Below are 23513 nucleotides of genomic sequence, written 5' to 3' on the forward strand. Positions count from 1 at the left end.
CCAGTCTATACGTGTGATGATTTTATTCGCTCGCACTAACAGAAATTTCTCAATACTGCTGTGCTGCTCTAATTGACATTCAAGTTGTGAATGATGTGGGTAACATGTAGTGAACAAAACCTTCTGAACTCATGAATGTTGTTGTTAACATGTAGTGAACAGAATTTCATGAACTAGTGAATTTCGTTGTTAACATGTAGTGAACAGAATCTTTTGGGCCGGTGAATGTTATTGTTAACATGTAGTGAACAGAATCTTTTGGGCTGGTGAATGTTATTGTGAACATGTAGTTAACAGAATTTCATAGACTAGTGAATTTCGTTGTTAACATGTAGCTAACAGAATCTGATGAATAAGTGAATTTCGTTGTTAACATATAGTTAACAGAATCTCTTCAACTGGGTAATTTTGTAGGTAATACTTACGGATCCTATATACAATAATCCTTCAAAATTATTGAAACAAATGGTTATTTATTGAATATTATTTATTTAATGAATTATTTTAATATTTATTTAATTAATTTTTAGTTTCTAAAGAAAATTAATACAATATACAATAATTTTTTTAGTATGTTCTATTTATGTACAGCTATTTATATTAATTTACTATTTACATTATAAAATTACGTTAAGTTTTAGATATTTATTTTAATATTTACATTGTAAAATTAGGTTTGGTGTTAGACAAATTTTAGTTTTAGTTATTTATATACATGAATTAGTTTAGTTTTTAGAAAAGTTTACGTTTTAGTTTTAATGTACATAAATTAGTATAATATTTACATTCTTAAATTAGGTTTTGGTGTTAGAAAAGAACATGAATTAAAGTAATTTGACATTATAAAATTAGGTTTGGTGTTAGACAAATTTTAGTTTTAGTTATTTATATACATTAATTAGTTTAGTTATTAGAAAAGTTTACGTTTTAGTTTTTATGTACATAAATTAGTATAATATTTACATTTGATTACTCTTTTCTAATAAAATTTTATTTAGTACCTGAAGAATAGTTTTGGCTAAAATGGTAATAGTTTGCTTTTATGCCGGTATTTAAAATATCTATTTTACAGAAATTTAAATTGATGCCTAATTAAATAAATAGCAATTTAATGTTTTTTCTATTTTCGCATAAAGTTTAAAATTGTTCGCATTTTACTTCTAACTCCTCTACGGGGTTTCTCGCACTGTTTTGTTCAATTGTGGCCGCTTCGCTTTGAATGTTGGTGTGAGTAGTCCATTTTGTACCGAAAACGGATCGGGATGCAAATATATATCCTTGACCTGGTATATAAATACAAAATTTGTAATTATTATTAATTTTAAATTATGATATTATTACCACGTCATACGTTACTAGTATAAGCAGATATGCACTGGGCTACTTACCTGTTCGAAGGATTTCAGTCCGCTCTGCTTACCCCAATTCAGCATGAGTTCTTTTACTTGTGGATTATTGCATGCATAGCACCGAAAGTGTGCCCTTGATGCGATTGTCGTTCGCCCACTGCTTGAGAACATCCACATCAGTCACGACGACGGCTATGATGCAGCTCTAAGTGGGCGTTAAGGGTTGTATGTAAATATGGCGTGAACATGAAAAGCTAGAAATTATGTCAAAAAATGGAGTTACCTTAAGGCTCTCTCCGTAAACGTACAATCAATCTTCTCCGGTACAATATATTCGCCCTGGCTTAGCTTGAAAATGTGTTTGCGATGATCGCCCGTGTGGTGCCAGCCTTCAGAGTCAACAGCCTCAGCAGTTTTCTCGGGATCTTTGTAATAACTGCGACGCAAAGGCAGAGAAAGAAATTATCATTCAAGTTAGTTTTAGTCACAGAAATCAAGTTCGCACAGGAAGAAAACATTATTTGCTTAAATTATCAACACCTACCCGTGGAATACGTTAGAACCGCGCACGCACACCTCCCCAGTGTTTTGACTGGCGAAATACTCCATCTCCGGCACATCCACAAGCTGCAAAGGATTTGTGAATACGTTTTTCTGAAAATAAAAATACATTTTATTAGTTTAAATAGATATATAATTCCAAAATTTACTAAAAATTGTTCAACTTACCTTTTTGCTTGGAGATTTTCACAGAATTAATTTTTGTATTTGACATTTGCAAATTGTTTTTTGCTGTCACTTTCGCACTCACTATAGTTAAGTTTAATAAGTATTCACGAAAATTATGAGATAAATATATGTATAACCCATCGAAAATGACAAAAGAATTAAATGTGATTGTGTGGGTATTATTGGAAAAATCGAGTGAATGTGTTGGTAAAATTTGGAAAAACTGGTGAACGTTGGTTTGCAGGGTTATTTCATGTATTCATTTTCATGCTTTAATTTTTATTCCCATAAAACGCTAGACGCAGACGTCAGCGTATTCTTCAAAATTCTACAACGGTTTAGCGAACAAACAAACTTCTTATATTACAACATGAAGTTTGTTTGGCAAATGTGCTTATTATGCACATTTATTCTTTCTCACGGTTAAAATTATAATACTTTTAAGCTCTACTCGTAAGGAAATGAGAATCAGTTGTTAAGTTTGAAATAAAGATTCATGCTCGTTCGAACTCATTATTGGCGCAGTCGGGAAAAACGGTGTTCGTTCTCAAATAAAACTATTAGCGCATATAATAGTTAGAGCCGCGAACAGTAAAAAAAAATAGTTAGTGAAAGTAACTGTTAACGAAAAAATAGTTAATGAAAATAACTGTTAACGAAAAAATAGTTAGTGAAAATAACTGTTAACGAAAAAATAGTTAATGAAAATAACTGTTAACGAAAAAATAGTTAATGAAAATAACCGTTAATGAAAAATAGTTAATGTAAATAACTGTTAACGAAAAAAACAGTTAATGAAAATAACTGTTAACGAAAAAGAATAGTTAGTGAAAATAATTTTTAACAAAAAATTATTGGTGAAAATAACTGCTAACGAAACAATAGCTAATTAAAATAACTGTTTACAAAAAAGAAAAAAAAAAAAAAAAACACGCACTTAAGGGGTTAGACCACTCTAGGATTTTCAAAATATCGAAATTTTTTTTTTTGCTTAAAAGATGCTTTAAACTCTTTAGAATATAAAACAAAAAGTCCTATGCGTGAAAAAAATGTTTATCTCTAATATTTCGCACTTTTGCGCGAGCGCCTCTGACGTCTCTGACACGACTATTCAAATTTAAACCGTGTTTATCTCAAAACGTGATTTTTCAAAACTGCACGCAGCATAACACAAACAATTTTTAATATTTTCACTTGTAATTGTACAAGGATCTTTAGAACATTATTCCGCACTGAAATACGTACGGATTTTTTTATTAATTAATTAGAAAAATTTTTATAAACAATTAACGGTTCCATTTTAGATGAAAAATTCTACTTTTGACTTCAAACATCTGCAAAACACACAAATTTCAATATTTCTAAAATCCCGTACGTATTTCTACAGCTATACTCACGTCGATTGAGAAGAATTTTTTTAATTTGGTTTAGGTGGACATTTACGTCAGTTGTACTGCGTGCCGTGAAGTGCCTTTTTCGCAGGGCGCGTTCAGAGATTCACTCCAAAGGCGCCATTTTGTAATATTTTTCAATAAAAATATTTGTAATTACACTTAAATACATGCTTAATAATATACTTAAAAAGCTTTTTCCTAGCACCTTTCTTTCATGTAAAACAATCCTTAAAAAACTGCTTTTTTTACAGTAGCTAGAGTGGCGTAACCCCTTAAGGGGTTATACGCAGTTATGACTTTCAAAAAAATCGATTTTTTATTGCATTTTTGTAATGTACATATATTCAAAAGTATAAGCACGAAATTTGAACTAGATCTAAGCAATACTTTCGGAGTTATACCTAAATATGTAGAGATGCCTCGGCACGTTTTAAGGTAGGTATTGAAACTTTAAACGTGTTTTTTTCAAAACGGCATTTTTCAAATCGGTGTACACGATATCTCGAAAACGGCTTGTTTGATCGGTCAACCGTTTTAACTCAATCTTTAAAGATACATTTTCTAGTAATTAATCGTTCCTTTTGTAAATCTGATACTTATTTTCCATTTTATAATCAATTTACGGCCAAATTTTAACGTAAAAATCGAAATCATTTCTTTTAAAAGCTGCCATTTTTTGAAAATTCACTATTTTGATTAGCCGAACGATTAATTACTAGATAATCTAATATATTAACAAAATTTGTTTGGTTTTTTGATTTCAGATAATCCAATCCTGAGTTACGATGTACACCGTAAATCGCCTTTTTTTAAAGAAGGTTCCAGAAATCGCCTGCAGCGCACTCTATAATCAACATTTTCATAAATAAACAATTTTGTTACGTTCTTGAAGGATGCTTTTATAACCGCCAAAAATTTTCAAATTAAAATATTCTGAAGTTTCTTCAGGATAAATCCTTGACAACCCGTCTTTTATTTGCTTCATAACTGCGTATAACCCCTTAAGCTTAAGTGTGAAACATCGAAAATTGGTAGAGATCCGTGTATGAATAAACATTAGTGAAGTACCATAGGAAAACCCACAGGAAGATCAAATCAACCAACTCCAACAGAAGGTCGGTCAGGAAGATCAAATCAACGAACTCTAACAGAAGGTCGGTCAGGAAGATCAAATCAACCAACTCTAACAGAAGGTTGGTCAGGAAGTCCAAGGCACCAACTTTATCAACCTGTTTATTTTACTTTTAGTAGTAAGTTGGTTCAAATGTAGTTGAATAACTTAATTTTTTGTTAATTGAAAAAAAAACAACAACAAAAAGAGAAAAATTTTATTAATATAATTAAAAATTATTTTCTGCTTGGAATAGAAAGAAAGAATAGCATTAAAATGGAACAATTTGAGGTAGCTAGAAAATGTATTTGTGCCATACAACAATTCAATGGCAACACTCTAGACTTACCAAATTTTATAAAACGAGTTGAGTCATTGTCATACATAATGGAACCCCTTAGTGTCGAATTAAAAAGAATCCTGTTAGGATACATTGAGAACAGATTGGTAGACAAAGCGAGAGATTCCCTCGCAAGGAACGGACAAGTACTGACGTGGTTAGAATTACGAACGGTGCTCATTAGAGAACACGGAGATCACACTCCTAAAAAAAAAATTTTTGATGAGATAAATATGTGCCGATGCACGCATGACATAGGACATTTTTATAGTAAATTAAACAAACTTCTAGTCAGACTAAAAAACTCATATCTGCTAGATAATACCTCGGCGGCCCTTCAAGCTACCAGAAACAAAAGCTTGGTTTTGGAAGTGTTCCGACAAAATCTACCGGAGCCAGTTAAGGGCATAATAATAGGTAGAAATCCATCCACAATGTCGGATGCTTATGCCATAATAGAGGAAAACGGTTACTTGAACTTTACCGGTCTCTCATTGAATAATACCAACCGCTACAATAGAAGGCAATCTCAGAATAATAATACTAGCTACAAAAGAAACGATTCGGAATGCCAAATTATCGTCACCCACAACAGAGTGGAAGCTTCCGGCAAACCAATCATTTTCAGCCAAGGAATCAGGGTAATTTTAATAGGGACACTGAATGGCCAACTTCCTCACAATCAAGACAGGACAGGTTCACTCGGCAATCGCGGAGTTTTAATGTGTCGCAACGCATTCGACACGAACAAAACAATCAAAATCAGGCAATTGAACCTATGGACATTTCGAGTAATTTTTAATATTTTCAAATAAGTGGCCTTCCAGATAAATACATGCCTTATATAGTCAAAGACAACCCAATTAGAAGGCTCAGGTTTGTAATAGACACCGGAGCGGAATTTAGCCTAATAAAACCCGGAGTATGTAATGAAAAAATGGAAATCGGCTATAGATATAATTCGTAGAGCATGTAATAAAGACATTAGTATTAAGAAAAAATGTACAATACCACTTTTGAAAGAGTTTGGCCTTGAAAATTTCCATGTCGATTTTTGGAATATAATTTCGCTGACAGATTCGATGGACTCATAGGAAATAACCTTTTAGTCAATCTTGACATCAATATTTCCAACAAGGACCGAGTGATTTCAACTGAGAAAAGTATAATCAAATTATTTTTTAACAGAGAAGAGGAGGAGTATTACTCCCGTTCAATGAACGAACCAATTGATCTTTCTTGTCAAGAAACTAATGTGTTTCATAACAGATTACAGTTTAGAGACGTAATGCAATACATACGGACAGACCATCTGAACAATGAGGAAATCGAAGGCTTAAAGAGAGTCCTCTCCAAATTTTCTAAAACATTTTATAAGGATAGTGACGACCTGACATTTACGAGTGAAGTCAAACATAGGATCCAGACTATAGATGATATCCCCATTTATTCGAAGTTGTGTAGATACTCCCAAGTTCATAGAGAGGAAGTTGATAGACAGATTGATCTGATGTTGAAGCAAGGCATTATTAGACCCTCTTGTAGCCCATACAACGCACCTATTTGGGTAGTTCCCAAAAGGGGTGGCCATTCCAGTATTCAAAAGTGGCGTATAGTCATCGATTATAGGAAGCTAAACGCTATCACTATAGATGACAAATTCCCCATGCCAAGCATGGAAGACAGGTTTGACAAATTGGGGAGATGCAATTATTTTTCTACTATCGATCTGGCTAAGGGTTTTCACCAGATAGAAGTGAATCCTAAGGATGTTCCAAAGACTGCATTCTCCACGGCCACGGGACATTATGAATTCCTACGGATGCCATTTGGGTTGAAAAACTCACCTGCCACGTTTCAGAGAATGATGAACGGTGTCCTTGCTGAGTACATAAACAAGATTTGTGTCGTTTACCTCGACGACATTCTGATATTTTCAACGACTATTTAAGAATATTTAAATTCACTCAAGTTAATACTTCAACGATTGAGTGAGGTTAATCTCAAAATACAACTGGACAAATGCTCATTTTTGCAGAGACAGACCGAATTTTTGGGACATATAGTCACTGATGGCGGCATTAAACCGAATCCTCAGAAGGTTGAAGCGATTCAAAAAATAGAGCTACCAAAAACGGAAAAGGAAATTAAATCGTTTTTGAGGATCACGGGCTATTATCGAAAGTTCATAAGAGACTATTCAAAGATTGCCGATCACATGACAAAATATTTGAAGAAAGGAGCGGAAATAAATGTTTCCGACAGGGACTACATCAATGAAACTCAAGTTACTCTTGATGACTGACCCAATTCTTATCTATCCCGATTACTCTAAAAGTTTCACCCTTGTCACGGATGCATCAAATTTTGCGATCGGTGCTGTCTTAATGCAGAACGAAAAAGTTATATCTTATTACAGTAGAACAGTGAATGAACATGAACGTAGGTATTCCACAATAGAGAAAGAACTACTCGCCATTGTGGCGGCAACGAAGTACTTTAGGCAATATGTATGGGTCCGAAAATTCACTATTAAAACGGACCACAAACCTTTAGTTTGCCTGGATTTTGGCTGGAAGGAGCCAAACCTCTAACTGCAAAGGTGGAAAATCAAATTAAATGAATTTGATTATAAAATTGTACCCGATAAGGGCAAAATAGATGTGGCAGACAGGCTGTCAAGATTGCCAAATTTGGAAATCAATAATAATGAGGAAGAAGACCAAAATGGCGCAAGTTCAAACTCGGCGACCGTTCATAGTGGGCAAGAGGACAGCTCTTGTTATATTTATATTACAGAAAAACCAATAAATGTTTGCAAAAACCAACTGCATTTCAAAAAAGGGAATACTGAAAAGTTTATAATGCAAATTAAACATAAGAAGGTAAAAAACTTTATAACGGTTACTGATACTAGCACCCTGGTAGGAGTTCTGAGGAAAGTACTGAAGGATAAAGGTGTGATGTGTATTTTTTGCGAGGACGACCGACTTTTTGTACAACTTCAGGATGTCTATGTAAATTATTTTTCTAACAACAGAAATCTTAAAGTATTAAGATCCACAAAAAAATTAAAAGAAATTAGAGATACGGATGAGGCACTAAATATAATTAAGGATGAACACCTGAGGAATAACCATCGTCGCATAAATGAGGTGTTTGCGGAATTGAAATCGAAGTATTATTTCCCGGGGCTTATGAACGTAATAACGAAGTTTATTAATAATTGTGAAGTCTGCCAGTTGGCTAAATTCAACAGGAGACCGGTAAAGGTTCCATACCAGATAAGTGAATCACCAGGTAGTTTTAATGACATTGTCCACATGGACATTTGGTTCCCATTCCGAAACGTAATGTTTTTAACAACAATAGATAAACTTTCAAAATACGCCACAGTACACAAACTGGCTCATTGAACTTGGCTGTCTATACTCTCTGCTCTGAAGGAAAGAATACAATTTTTAGGAAAAATTGAAAACTGGTTTATGACAATGATAGGTGCATGCTACATGAAGCAGTTAAACTGTTTTTAAATGAAAATAACACTGACTCGCATGTAACAACCGCCCATCACAAAACAGGCAATGCAGACGTTGAACGCCTACACGGTACAGTGAATGAACACATTCGGATTATAACAGCTGATAGAACAGTAACAGACGAAGACACTGAAGACAAAATACATAGAATAATTACAATTTACAACAACACTATTCACTCAACAACTAAATTAAGACCCATTGACTTTATTGAGAAAAATTTTGACAGAGAGAAAATCCAGCTGCTTGCAGAACAGTTCAAGAAAGAAAAGCTAGTAAGAACGAATAAACTGAATGAAAATCGAACAGAAAATTTCGACTTGACGGATTCAATTGTACGGAACAGGGACATTCAGAAATATAGTCTTAAATACAAAAGGCTATCACAATTCCGGAAAAATGGTAATTATGTCACAGACACTAGTAATAGGAGAAATAAGAAATATTCTAAAACTCAAATGAGACGCAAATTCAAACAACATATTTAATAGTTGTGGAGAATGAACGTCTTCACCTTCACCATGCTGATGATGGTAGCAGGATCTGGGGCAAATGAAATTGAAATCTACCAAATAAACACAGATGGTGGATTTGTGATATATAAAATGGAGGCCGAGGCAATTGTAGACAAATATCTCAATGTATTACACATCGTAGATTTAAATACCTTCCAATACTGTTTGGAAAAAACGGAGGAAAATGTAATAAAACTTAATCTTGTGGACGAACATGATAATGACTTGATTCAACGAGAAATTAAACTAACAAGGACAGCTTTAGCAACACTAATTCCACACGTCTATAAGAATAACAGAGCAAAAAGAGGACTGATAAACATTGGTGGATCGTTTTTGAAGATGGTGTAGGGAACAATGGACGACGATAACGCAAAAGAAATTTACAATCATCTACAAACATTGGACAGCAATGCAAAACAAATAACAGACCAAACGAACAAGCAGGTGGAAATCAACAATGAACTGATTAAGGATCTAAATACCGTGGTTGATAGTGTCAACAGGCATCAAAATAAAGTGAATGCACTTTTATCAAATATTACAGCCAAGGCAAACAGGGCGCTCAATATAATGGAAAAGTTTAGGGTTGTTTTACAAATGTACGCTGACCTTAACATTCTGAATAAGCAAATAGATAAAATATCCGATGTTGTTATGATGAGCAAACAGAACATACATATTACCGCACGCCATTTTGTCCGAAGAGGAAAAAACTAAATACCTACAACATTACTGTGGAAACTTTACCTTACCTTAGAAAAAGTACTGTGTTCTTTGAAAACAAATTGATCTTTGTACTACAGATTCCAAAATTCACAACAGAAACCTACTTTAGAGCCCTCATTATATAATCGCCGAACAACAATTATGAGGAATTAGATTTGCCAATAGAAGAAGTGGTGGTTCAAGGAAAGGAGGTATACAGGAACAAAGAAAACAATTTGGTGAAAAAAAACCTTATGCTTCATGATGACAACTGTATTAGAAATTCTTTCCAGCAGAATAATGATTGTAGACTTAAAGTAAATAGAGAGCCTATAATTAAGGAAATTCAATCAGGTCTTGTAATAACAAAATTAATTGAATTTACCAAAATAAATCACAATTGCAACGATCAGCCTTATTTTGTCAAGGGCAATAACATAATGAATTTTTTTAATTGTACAATTAAAATAAAAGAATTTGTGTTTGAAAATTTGTTTGATAAGTTTGATCATGGCGTTCTTATACCACTGAACTATGTAAACTTTGCAAAGATTGTTAATAACGTTACTTTGAAGGAACTTCATCTTCAAAGCATTAAGAACAGATAAATTATTAAATACATTGAATTTAAGAACAATATAACGCATGGCACTACTATAAGTTTGATTTTTATGCTTTTAACGGTAATTATAGTTTTAATAATAAGAATTAAATGTTGTAAAGTTAGAAAGAATAAAATAGAACTAAAACTTAAAGATTACCCTGACCCATTTGCCCGGAGTGCAAAACCTAAGGATGGGGAAGTCACATACATGTAATCTTTATATTTCACGTATTCATTTTCCTGCTTTAATGTTTATTCCCACAAAACGCTAGACGCAGACGTCAGCGTATCGTATTCATTTTCATGCTTTAATTTTTATTCCCACAAAACGCTAGACGCAGACGTCAGCGTATTCTTCAAAATTCTACAACGGTTTAGCGAACAAACAAACTTCTTATATTACAACATAACAAAAAGTCGCCCGTAGAACAACGGACGAGTGTTAACGCGGCCGTAGTAGTGAAAGTGTTAAACAAAAATCGCCTGTAGAACAACTGTCGAGTGTTAACGCTACCCCAAGCGCGCAAAAAGTGGAATAAACCACAATATCAACGGCATCCATAGCAGTGCGCGCAAAAAGTGGAATAAACTACAATATCAACGGCATCCATAGCGTGCACAGCGAAGTGGAATAAAGCTTGTATAAGGACGTGAAATAAGATCCGGTCCAGTGTTGGACTCCGATTGGAAAAGAACGCACGCCTTCAATAAGTGCGATTGGTGGTACCATTAGTAGCCGCGGCAAAAAGTATTTATATCTCACCGCCGGAAGTCGATAGAGTGTAGGAATAGTATTAAGAAATTAAAATCATAGTGAACTATTACTGAATTGAAATCATAACAAGAAAAAATTTTTTAATAAAAATATGAAATAGTTTTACTATTAATTACATTAAAATAGTAACCTTGAAATCTGAAAGAAATTTAAGTAACATAGGATTTTATTTTTTTCTAGTTATTATACTTTTAAATAATCTGAAATAATTCATAAAAGTAAAGGCTGGAACTCCTTAAGTCCCACTGTAAAATAAAAATATTTGGGAAACTAACAGCTGCCTAGGAAAAAATTTTCAACTTCCGCTTAAGATAAATTTGAGATTTTTTTTTTCTTTTTAAATAATAATAACAATAATATCTGGTTTGTAGAGCCAATAATATAATATAATTTAAAGCTGCGATTCACCACCTAACGGGGGACCCTCCAGCTTATAATAACAAACATTCTCTGCGATTCACCACCCAAGGGACCCTCCAGAGAATTGTTAAATAAAACAAAAATTTTAAAAATAAATAAATAAGAAATAAAAATTCAATAATGTCTAACCCTAACAATCTCATCCGACCCCCTACGCTAAACGCACCCTCACCACCTCAACCAACTGCCTCTTCTCCAAATTCATTCAACATGGACCAACTTACTTCGATAGTTACAGGACTGGTTAACAATATTATGAGTCAGGACAAAAGAAGTATAGATTAGTAATAGATTACAGGAAACTGAATACACTAACAATAGCCGACAAATACCCAATCCCAGAAATTAATGAGGTTATCTCACAACTGGGAAATAACCAATACTTCTCCGTACTTGACTTGAAGAGCGGCTTCCATCAGATTCCATTAAAGGAATCCGGCATTGAGAAGATAGCATTTTCAGTTAATAACGAATTCACCAGACTTCCATTCGGATTGAAAAACGCACCCGCTATTTTCCAGCGAGCACTCGACGACATACTGAAGGAGCACATAGGGAAAATATGTTATGTCTACATAGATGACATAATAGTGTTTGGCAAAGACGAACAAAGCCATCTTCAAAATGTTGAAAAAAATGTTCACACGCTAGAAAAAGCCAACATGAAAGTCCAATTGGACAAGTGCGAATTTTTTCGTAAAGAAGTCGAATTTTTAGGATTCATCATATCCCCTATAGGTATAAAAACCAATCATTCTAAAGTAAATGCCATCCAAGAATTCCCATATCCACGAACATTGAAAGACTTAAGGTCTTTCCTTGGCCTCTCAGGCTATTATCGACGCTTCATTAGGGATTATGCTAAACTAGCAAAACCTCGCTTTTAAGAGGGGAAGATGGACATGTATCCAAAAACTCGACTTGACGGATTCAATTGTACGGAACAGGGACATTCAGAAATATAGTCTTAAATACAAAAGGCTATCACAATTCCGGAAAAATGGTAATTATGTCACAGACACTAGTAATAGGAGAAATAAGAAATATTCTAAAACTCAAATGAGACGGAAATTCAAACAACATATTTAATAATTGTGGAGAATGAACGTCTTCACCTTCACCATGCTGATGATGGTAGCAGGATCTGGGGCAAATGAAATTGAAATCTACCAAATAAACACAGATGGTGGATTTGTGATATATAAAATGGAGGCCGAGGCAATTGTAGACAAATATCTCAATGTATTACACATCGTAGATTTAAATACCTTCCAATACTGTTTGGAAAAAACGGAGGAAAATGTAATAAAACTTAATCTTGTGGACGAACATGATAATGACTTGATTCAACGAGAAATTAAACTAACAAGGACAGCTTTAGCAACACTAATTCCACACGTCTATAAGAATAACAGAGCAAAAAGAGGACTGATAAACATTGGTGGATCGTTTTTGAAGATGGTGTAGGGAACAATGGACGACGATAACGCAAAAGAAATTTACAATCATCTACAAACATTGGACAGCAATGCAAAACAAATAACAGACCAAACGAACAAGCAGGTGGAAATCAACAATGAACTGATTAAGGATCTAAATACCGTGGTTGATAGTGTCAACAGGCATCAAAATAAAGTGAATGCACTTTTATCAAATATTACAGCCAAGGCAAACAGGGCACTCAATATTATGGAAAAGTTTAGGGTTGGTATAGGTATAGCTATAGGTATAAAAACCAATCATTCTAAAGTAAATGCCATCCAAGAATTCCCATATCCACGAACATTGAAAGACTTAAGGTCTTTCCTTGGCCTCTCAGGCTATTATCGACGCTTCATTAGGGATTATGCTAAACTAGCAAAACCTCGCTTTTAAGAGGGGAAGATGGACATGTATCCAAAAACTCGTCCAGCAAAAAGCCAGTTGTGCTCGATAGCGACGCCATGAATGCCTTCAATAAAATAAAATCAGCATTAACATCAAAAGAAGTCATACTTTATTACCCTAATTTCAAAGAAGAACTCCACCTTACCACAGACGCGTCAAACTACGCTCTAGGCGCTGTCCTTGAGCAGTCTGGAAAACCAATAACATTCATGTCTCGATCACTAAATAAAACTGAGGAGAATTACGCTGCAAACGAGAAAGAAATGCTAGCAATAATTTGGGCCCTCACATCCTTACGAAACTACTTATATGGATCTGCCAAGGTTGTTATTTTCACAGATCACCAGCCACTCACTTTTGCATTGAGTAATAAAAACCACAATGGGAAAATGAAAAGACGGAAGTGCATCCTCGAAGAATACAACTATGAAATGAAATATAAGCCCGGAAAAACAAACGTCGTTGCAGACGCACTATCCAGACCCCCACAAACTGACATTAATACTCTTACAGTTACAGACCATAGCGACGAAAGCTCCTCACACCTCCTCATTCCGGAAACTGAAGCCCCCATAAACGCTTTTAAAAACCAACTCTTCTTAATAATTGGCAACTAAGATAGCTACTCATTCCAATTACCATTTCCAAGTTTCCACAGACACACTGTTACAAAGCAAAATTATTCTAATCAGGATATCATAGACATATTTAAACGCTACCTCGACCCTTCACTCGTCAACGGACTATACACCACTCGTCAACGGAAACACTGATGGGTAAAATTCAGGAAATATTCCCTTTCCACTTTAGCAATGTAAAAATCCGCTACACACAAACTGTACTTCAGGACATCATATCAGAGACAGAACAAGAACAAATTATCATCGAAGAACATCAACGAGCTCACAGAAACAGCCACGAAAACAAAACCCAAATTTTACGAAAATTCTACTTTCCAAGAATGCATGGGAAAATTGAACAGTTTGTAAAAAAATGTTTAACTTGTCGTGCTCAAAAATATGATAGACATCTAGCAAAACCACATTCCTCAATCCCCAGGTGAAATAGTCCATGTTGACATATATTCCACTGAAAAAAATTAATCCTTACAGCCATTGATACATTTTCCAAATATGCTCAGGTACAGATAATACTTTCTAGAGCAATAGAGCATATTAAATACCCAATTAGAGAACTAATGATCGCATTTGGAATACCGAAATTTATAATAGTTGATAACGAAAAATCTCTTAACTCTGCCTCAATATCATCCTTACTTAGGGATGAAATGTCTATTAACGTTTACACCACACCACCTTACAGTAGCAGAAGTAACGGACAAGTAGAAAGATTCCATAGCACAGTCTCCGAGATCATGAGATGCCTCAAAAGCAATCAAACGACAATAACATTCGAAGAACTTCTATTTAAATCAGTACAGGAATACAATTCATCGATTCACTCAACGACAAAAGATAAACCCTTAGACATATTTTTTGGAAATAGAGTTTACAGTGACCCACAACTATTAGAAAAGCAAAGACAAGAAAACATTACCTTACTTAAGAAAAAAACAAGAGCAAGACCTCTCATATCACAATAAAAATAGACCAGAAAACAAGGACTTCTCACCAGGAGAAATAATCTATATCAAGATAAACAAGAGACTAGGTTCTAAACTAACTCCAAGGTATAAAAAGGAGAAAGTTTTGGAAAACCACAGGACAACGATTAAAACAGTAACAGGAAGAACAATTCATAAATCCCTAATAAAAACTTAATTAAATTTGCAGGTAAAATGGACCATTACAAACTTTTCATTCTTCTCATCACGATCACTACTTAGGAAATAACCTTTTAGTCAACCTTGATGTCAATATTTCCCACAAGGACCGAGTGATTTCAGCTGAGAAAAGTATAATCAAATTTTTTTTTAACAGAGAAGAGGAGGAATATTACTCCCGTTCAATGAACGAACCAATTGATCTTTCTTGTCAAGAAACTAATGTGTTTCATAACAGATTACTGTTTAGAGACGTAATGCAATACATACGGACAGACCATCTGAACAATGAGGAAATCGAAGGCTTAAAGAGAGTCCTCTCCAAATTTTCTAAAACATTTTATAAGGATAGTGACGACCTGTCATTTACGAGTGAAGTCAAACATAGGATCCAGACTATAGATGATATCCCCATTTATTCGAAGTTGTGTAGATACTCCCAAGTTCATAGAGAGGAAGTTGATAGACAGATTGATCTGATGTTGAAGCAAGGCATTATTAGACCCTCTTGTAGCCCATACAACGCACCTATTTGGGTAGTTCCCAAAAGGGGTGGCCATTCCAGTATTCAAAAGTGGCGTATAGTCATCGATTATAGGAAGCTAAACGCTATCACTATAGATGACAAATTCCCCATGCCAAGCATGGAAGGCATGTTTGACAAATTAGGGAGATGCAATTATTTTTCTACTATCGATCTGGCTAAGGGTTTTCACCAGAAAGAAGTGAATCCTAAGGATGTTCCAAAGACTGCATTCTCCACGGCCACGGGACATTATGAATTCCTACGGATGCCATTTGGGTTGAAAAACTCACCTGCCACGTTTCAGAGAATGATGAACGGTGTCCTTGCTGAGTACATAAACAAGATTTGTGTCGTTTACCTCGACGACATTCTGATATTTTCAACGACTATTTAAGAATATTTAAATTCACTCAAGTTAATACTTCAACGATTGAGTGAGGTTAATCTCAAAATACAACTGGACAAATGCTCATTTTTGCAGAGACAGACCGAATTTTTGGGACATATAGTCACTGATGACGGCATTTAACCGAATCCTCAGAAGGTTGAAGCGATTCAAAAAATAGAGCTACCAAAAACGGAAAAGGAAATTAAATCGTTTTTGAGGATCACGGGCTATTATCGAAAGTTCATAAGAGACTGATCAAAGATTGCCTATCACATGCCAAAATATTTGAAGAAAGGAGCGGAAATAAATGTTTCCGACAGGGACTACATCAATGAAACTCAAGTTACTCTTGATGACAGACCCAATTCTTATCTATCCCGATTACTCTAAAAGTTTCACCCTTGTCACGGATGCATCAAATTTTGCGATCGGTGCTGTCTTAATGCAGAACGAAAAAGTTATATCTTATTACAGTAGAACATTGAATGAACATGAACGTAGGTATTCCACAATAGAGAAAGAACTACTCGCCATTGTGGCGGCAACGAAGTACTTTAGGCAATATGTATGGGTCCGAAAATTCACTATTAAAACGGACCACAAACCTTTAGTTTGCCTGGATTTTGGCTGGAAGGAGCCAAACCTTAAACTGCAAAGGTGGAAAATCAAATTAAATGAATTTGATTATAAAATTGTACACGCTAAGGGCAAAATAAATGTGGCAGACGGGCTGTCAAGATTGCCAAATTTGGAAATCAATAATAATGAGGAAGAAGACCAAAATGACGCAAGTTCAAACTCGGCGACCGTTCATAGTGGGCAAAAGGACAGCTCTTGTTATATTTATATTACAGAAAAACCAATAAATGTTTGCAAAAACCAACTGCATTTCAAAAAAGGGAATACTGAAAAGTTCATAATGCAAATTAAACATAAGAAGGTAAAAAACTTTATAACGGTTACTGATACTAGCACCCTGGTAGGAGTTCTGAGGAAAGTACTGAAGGATAAAGGTGTGATGTGTTTTATTTGCGAGGACGACCGACTTTTTATACAACTTCAGGATGTCTATGTAAATTATTTCTCTAACAACAGAAATCTTAAAGTATTAAGATCCACAAAAAAATTAAAAGAAATTAGAGATACGGATGAGGCACTAAATATAATTAAGGATGAACACCTGAGGAATAACCATCGTGGCATAAATGAGGTGTTTGCGGAATTGAAATCGAAGTATTATTATTATTAATCTTGTGGACGAACATGATAATGACTTGATTCAACGAGAAATTAAACTAACAAGGACAGCTTTAGCAACACTAATTCCACACGTCTATAAGAATAACAGAGCAAAAAGAGGACTGATAAACATTGGTAGATCATTTTTGAAGATGGTGTAGGGAACAATGGACGACGATAACGCAAAAGAAATTTACAATCATCTACAAACATTGGACAGCAATGCAAAACAAATAACAGACCAAAAGAACAAGCAGGTGGAAATCAACAATGAACTGATTAAGGATCTAAATACCGTGGTTGATAGTGTCAACAGGCATCAAAATAAAGTGAATGCACTTTTATCAAATATTACAGCCAAGGCAAACAGGGCGCTCAATATAATGGAAAAGTTTAGGGTTGTTTTACAAATGTACGCTGACCTTAACATTCTGAATAAGCAAATAGATAAAATATCCGATGTTGTTATGATGAGCAAACAGAACATACATATTACCGCAAGACATTTTGTCCGAAGAGGAAAAAACTAAATACCTACAACATTACGGTGGAAACTTTACCTTACCTTAGAAAAAGTACTATGTTCTTTGAAAACAAATTGATCTTTGTACTACAGATTCCAAAATTCACAACAGAAACCTACTTTGAAGCCCTCATTATACCATCGCCGAACAACAATTATGAGGAATTAGATTTGCCAATAGAAGAAGTAGTGGTTCAAGGAAAGGAGGTATACTGGAACAAAGAAAACAATTTGGTGAAAAAAACCGTATGCTCCATGATGACAACTGTATTAGAAATTCTTTCCAGCAGAATAATGATTGTAGACTTAAAGTAAATAGAGAGCCTATAATTAAGGAAATTCAATCAGGTCTTGTAATAACAAAATTAATTGAATTTACCAAAATAAATCACAATTGCAACGATCAGCCTTATTTTATCAAGGGCAATAACATAAAGAAATTTTTTTAATTGTACAATGAAAATAAAAGAATTTGTGTTTGATAAATTTGATCATTGCGTTCTTATACCACTGAACTATGTAAACTTTGCAAAGATTGTTAATAACGTTACTTTGGAGGAACTTCATCTTCAAAGCATTAGGTTAGGTTAGGTTGAAGCGGTTGTCTTATGGGACACACTCAGGCTCATAGCCCATTGTGATGCCGCGTGGGGGAGCTTTCCCTATTTCTCCTAAAACCATTGTGCGCTTTTCAAAAATTTTAGAAGATCTCCTATTTCTGTGGAACTGAGATCTTCCAATTCGTTAAAAAATTGTTTGCCTAGAATAGCAAATCTCCGTCTGGATAGAGCAGGACAATGGCACAGAAGGTGCAAGATTGTCTCCTCCTCTTCCTCATCGAGACAACTTCTACAGAAGTCGTGTGCTTGCACACCCATCCTTTGGGCGTGCCTACCTATTATGCAATGTCCCGTTATGACTGAAATCAGTGTGCTAAGATTGTGTTTGTTTTGGCTTAGCAAAGATTCTGTGCGTTTAGCACTAAGAGTCGGCCACAGTTGATGGGCGATTTTGCAGGTGGCTTCATTGCGCCATCTTGCGTTTGCTTTCCTTACGATTCCTTCAAGGATAAGTAGCTTACATGTTTGTAAGGGAATGCCTATGTCGTTGTCTATGCACTCATCGGTCAACTTGGTGCCGAGTCTCGCTAGTTCATCGGCTCTACAGTTACCCTCAATGTCGCGATGGCCAGGAACCCATATTATCCTTAGGCGAAATGACTCAGCCATCTCGTTAAGAGATGTGCGGCATTTCATGGCTACCTTGGAGGTTGTCGACTGTTTTATGAGGGATTTTATCGCCGCCTGGCTGTCAGTGAAAATGTAGATGTCCTTTCCAGATATCGCATCACACTGTACCAGTGTCGCGGCTTTCGTTATTGCCATCAGTTCGGCCTGAAAGACACTACAGTAGTCGGGGAGCCGAAAACTGAAGGAGATCCCCAGATGCTCGGAGTATACACCTCCGCCCACCTTTCCCTTGAGCTTTGAGCCATCTGTGTATACATGGATAGACTCGCCCTGTCTTACATCGTCCCGTTCCCACTCTTCCCTTGAGGGCAGGAGGGTCGTGAACGATGTAATGGCAAGTGTGGGCGGGAGTGCATAGTCCACCAATCCGGGAATCTCCGAAGTGCCAGCCAGGATTTTGCCGTGACCGTAGCTCTTATTTGACCACTTGCTTAGAGTGTTCAGCCTTATTGCCGTGCTGCGCGCGATATATTTTGCCTGCAAATCTACTGGCAGGAAGTTTAATGTCGCATATAATGCTTTCGATGGTGTGGTTGACATCGCGCCAGTTATGAGAACAGATGCTAGTCTTTGAACCTTGTCAAGTTTTTTGATGTTCACCCCCTTCTCAAGGGCATTCCACCATATTACAATGCCATAGTAGAGAATAGGCCTAACCACTGCTGTGTACAGCCAGTGTACCATTCTGGGTTCCAATCCCCATCTCTTTCCAATTAGCCTTCCGCAGGAGTACAGCGCCATCATGGATTTGCGTACTCTATCTGCGACTGTGAGCCCCCAATTTAGCTTTCTATCCAGTATAAGTCCTAGATATTTCGCCTTTTCTGTTACTCTAAGTGGTTTCCCTCCTAGGAGTATGTGTTTTAGAGCAGGTGTTTTATGTTTTCTGCTAAATAGTATCAGATCCGTTTTCTCCGGATTTACTTCAAGTCCTCGACTTTTACACCAGAGTGATAGTCTATTGAGGGATCTTTGTTGAAGATCGCATAAAGTTGGAAGGTGCTTCCCCGAGATTGCTATAACAATATCATCGGCATATGAGATTATTTTCCCTCCCATTTTTTCAAGTTCTTGAAGAAGATTATTGACAGTTAAGTTCCACAGAAGTGGAGATATTACCCCACCTTGTGGTGTACCCCTGATCGGGAATTTCTTGGCGGATGTGTCACCCAACTTTGCGATTATTGTTCGCCCAGTTAGCATTCGTTCTATAAACGAGACTAGTGCCCTGTTTACACCCATTTCCGTTAGCGAAGTTGTGATAGCCTCCGGATAAATGTTATTGAAGGCACCCTCGATGTCCAGAAAGGCAGCGAGGGTGTATTCCTTATAGTGAAGTGATTTCTCAATCGTGTCGACTAGCGCATGGAGCGCATTTTCCACTGATTTGCCTTTGCTGTATGCGTGTTGGGACGGTGATAGCTTATTGCCAATTTCTCCTTTGATATGCATATCTAGTAAACGCTCTAGGGCTTTTAACAGAAAGGATGATAAGCTAATCGGCCTGAAGTCCTTCGGTTTCGTGTGTGTGGTTTTCCCTCCCTTGGGAATGAATACCACTTTTACTTCCGCCCATTTTTTGGGGATATAATTGAATTGTATCGCCGCCTTGAAGATAAAGGCGAGTATAGGTGCGATCATATCTCTTGTATGTTGCAGATCAACGGGGATGATTCCGTCTGGACCTGGCGATTTGTAAGGTCTGAAGCTGCCAATGGCAAAGTTTATGTTATCCTCCGTTATGAAATCTGTTGGGGGATTCCCGTTGTGAACTGTGGTTTGAGTTCTACTGTCTTTGTTGCAGAGACAACCCGGAAAGTGTGTCTGCATTAGTAATTCTAGTGTTTCTGCACTGCTAGCTGTCCAGTTGCCGTTCTCTTTTATGAGGTAGCTAGGGTTGCTTGGGCTCGTTGATAGGACTTTCCGGAGCCTACTAGTCTCCGAAACACTTTCTATCTTTTGACAGAAATCTCTCCAAGACGCTGTTTTTGCTGCCCTTATGGCATACTTAAATCTACGTTGACATTCTTTGTATCTATCCCACGAGTTAGTTCTCTTCGCTTCGTTCGCCACCAAGGGGGTTTCGGTTTGCCTCTTCTTGTTCTCTGAGGGCATGCTGCTTTCGCAGCTTGTTGAAATGCTGAGGTTATCTCGTCAACCGCTGTGTCGAGCTGTAGCTCGGAGTCAATTTGGTATGTCGCGCCAGGGAGTTTGCTGGCCAGTGTGGTTTCAAACACGCCCCAGTTTGTGCGTCTGCGGTTTATGACCGGCTTGCACTTCTTAGTTGGTAATGAAATATTGTACATTAGGTACCTATGATCTGAGAAGGAGTTGTCTTTAGACACTCTCCATTCTTGTAAGATTTGCGCCCCTTGTTCATTGACACAAGTGATGTCTAGAACTTCTCTTCTTGTAGTAGTTACAAAGGTAGGGGTATTGCCTATATTGCTAATATAGAGATTGTTGCACATAATGAATTCAAAAATGTACTCACCGCGTGCATTTGTGTCTGAACTACCCCAGACATGATGATGTGCATTTGCATCTGCTCCCAGTATGAATGGGGTACCGCATCTTGATGCTTGCTCAGTTGCACTTCTTATGAGCGGTGATGGAGGTGGTTGCTCCGCGTCATGTGCCATGTATGAGGAGGCAAGCCATATCGTCCTTCCGCAGGACTCCACCGATATGATGACGTTATCCGCATCGCTAAATTGTATTAGTAAATAAACATTAATACATTTCTTTGCTAGTATACACGACCTGGGTTTACCTTTGTCAGTGACATAGATCAATTTGTATTCTTTATTGCTCAAACCGCAAACCTGATCTTTTATGACCCATGGTTCTTGGATGAGCACTATATCCTCTTCTCTTTCTGCGAGACGGAGGATGAGTGCGGCTGAGGCCGCCTTACTGTGGTGAAGATTGATTTGTACAACCTTCACCATCGCTTGTATGCGTTATTGAAGGGCAGCCAACCACGGTTTGGTCGGCGTTCTCTTCATCGGATGTAGGGGGGAGAGACTCCTCATCCTCCATAGCGGAGAGGTCAGAGTACTCCCCCATATCCTCTAAGGTAACCCTTTCAAAGAGTTCACCAACCATGCCGGAGTTGGATGCCACCTCATCGTTGTCTGTGACAACTTCGTTCGCCTCTGCAGATGTGGTCGTATTTTCTGTGGAGGTGTTCTTATTAGCTACATCCTGTCTGTAGACAAGGAGAGTTAGTGATTGGAAGCCATAGTTTATCTTCCAATTTCTTTTGGCGAGTGGGTCTAGTGATTCCTCGTTTAGGATTATCACTGCTAGTCTTCTTTTGCCGTCCACTTCGCCAATCTTTGCTACCTTCCAGTCGCTGGTAGGTAGCTCAGGGTTGCCTAGTTTAATGTGTTCCAGTACTTCCTCTGTGTCAGTATGGAAGTCTGGTATCCAGGCTCTCGATCTTGGCCGGTTGGGAATGTCTTCTCGAGGAACGACATCAAGACGAGCCCCCGGCCAAGGTACCCCTATGCGATTAATCGCCAGGGTGTAAAGGTCCACGGATCGCTGATCAGCGCACCTTATTAGTTTGACGCGGGATTGAAACCATCCCGCATCCGAGCAGCTGGGTGGAGGTCCTGGATTCTCTTTCAGGATGTCCCTGTACACCTTCCAAAGACTCCTGTTTATCAGGTCCCAGTTTTCTTGAGAGATCGCACCATCATGGGAACTGCGATCAATCACCGCCCGTATGTAGCTTTCTTTCGCTATATCCGCGAAGGACTTCTTTGCCGTAACATTTATCGTCTGAGTGGCGAGCATCTTAGTTCTTTTGGCTACAGCCGATGCCCCTTCACTCGATCGTTTGCGTTTGCCTTGCGCAGAGTCTATTTTGGCCTTCTCCCGGTGTTCGGTGATGAAAGCTTCAGCCCACGCCTTGGAGTCTGACTGTTCCTCAGTCAGGTCCTCTAGTCTGATGTCCTTCAGTCTCTCCAGGATTCTGAAGGCGGATCGCCTGGTACGATAGTACCTTTCTGAGGCACTTATTTGCTTCCGGGGGTGGGTACTACCCGGGGCAGTGATAGTGTCAGAAGGGCCGGCACCAGGAGCCATTGGCTGAGCCATGTGGTCCGGTGCTGCCGACGTTGCTGTGGGTGTTACTCCTCCCGGAGCTCCCGTGTCACCTGGAGTGACAGGGACAGCAAGATCCGCTTGTCTTTTGACAGGGCAGATTTTGCTTCCCGAGAGTTGTGTTGCGAGGGGGGGTCTACTGCTGGCACCAGACGTGGATGGAGTGTTGTCCCCAACTTGTCTTATGACAGGGTTGGGGTTGTTGGTATGGAGGCCAGCAAGAGACCTCGCTGCCGTGGAGGCAGTCCCTGAAGGGACGGAGCGGGAACTAGGCCCTGGCTTAGCCAAAGGTTTCGCTCCGCTTGAGTGACTGGTCTTCT

The 23513-nt window shown here is 37.3% G+C and overlaps 1 protein-coding gene across 2 annotated transcripts; it reads right to left on the minus strand.

The window, feature by feature from the left end:
- Nucleotides 1-1074: 1074 nt before the first annotated feature.
- On the minus strand, nucleotides 1075-2148 carry LOC128869350 (long-chain-fatty-acid--CoA ligase 5-like). 2 transcript variants are annotated; one of them, XM_054111887.1, is made up of 5 exons: nucleotides 2079-2148; nucleotides 1894-2003; nucleotides 1633-1785; nucleotides 1389-1554; nucleotides 1075-1283 (listed from the first exon to the last, which is right to left on the minus strand). In XM_054111887.1, the coding sequence occupies exons 2-4, from the start codon at nucleotides 1956-1958 to the stop codon at nucleotides 1542-1544; spliced, it is 231 nt and encodes a 76-aa protein (XP_053967862.1). In that variant the 5' UTR covers nucleotides 1959-2003; nucleotides 2079-2148; the 3' UTR covers nucleotides 1075-1283; nucleotides 1389-1541. The 2 variants fall into 2 exon arrangements, with proteins under 2 accessions (XP_053967862.1, XP_053967861.1); XM_054111886.1 differs by lacking the exons at nucleotides 1633-1785; nucleotides 1894-2003; nucleotides 2079-2148 and having other exon boundaries at nucleotides 1389-1524.
- Between the last annotated feature and the right edge of the window lie 21365 nt (nucleotides 2149-23513).

The sequence above is a fragment of the Anastrepha ludens genome, chromosome X (assembly GCF_028408465.1).
Source record: "Anastrepha ludens isolate Willacy chromosome X, idAnaLude1.1, whole genome shotgun sequence".
NCBI lineage: Eukaryota > Metazoa > Arthropoda > Insecta > Diptera > Tephritidae > Anastrepha > Anastrepha ludens.

Excerpts from the sequence above, each read along its gene's own strand:
- LOC128869350 (XM_054111886.1), bottom strand. The coding sequence starts at position 1,520 with ATGTTCTCAAGCAGTGGGCGAACGACAATCGCATCAAGGGCACACTTT. Across the intron at positions 1,284-1,388 it reads GACTGAAATCCTTCGAACAG|GTCAAGGATATATATTTGCA; the intron begins GTAAGTAGCCCA and ends TTTATATACCAG.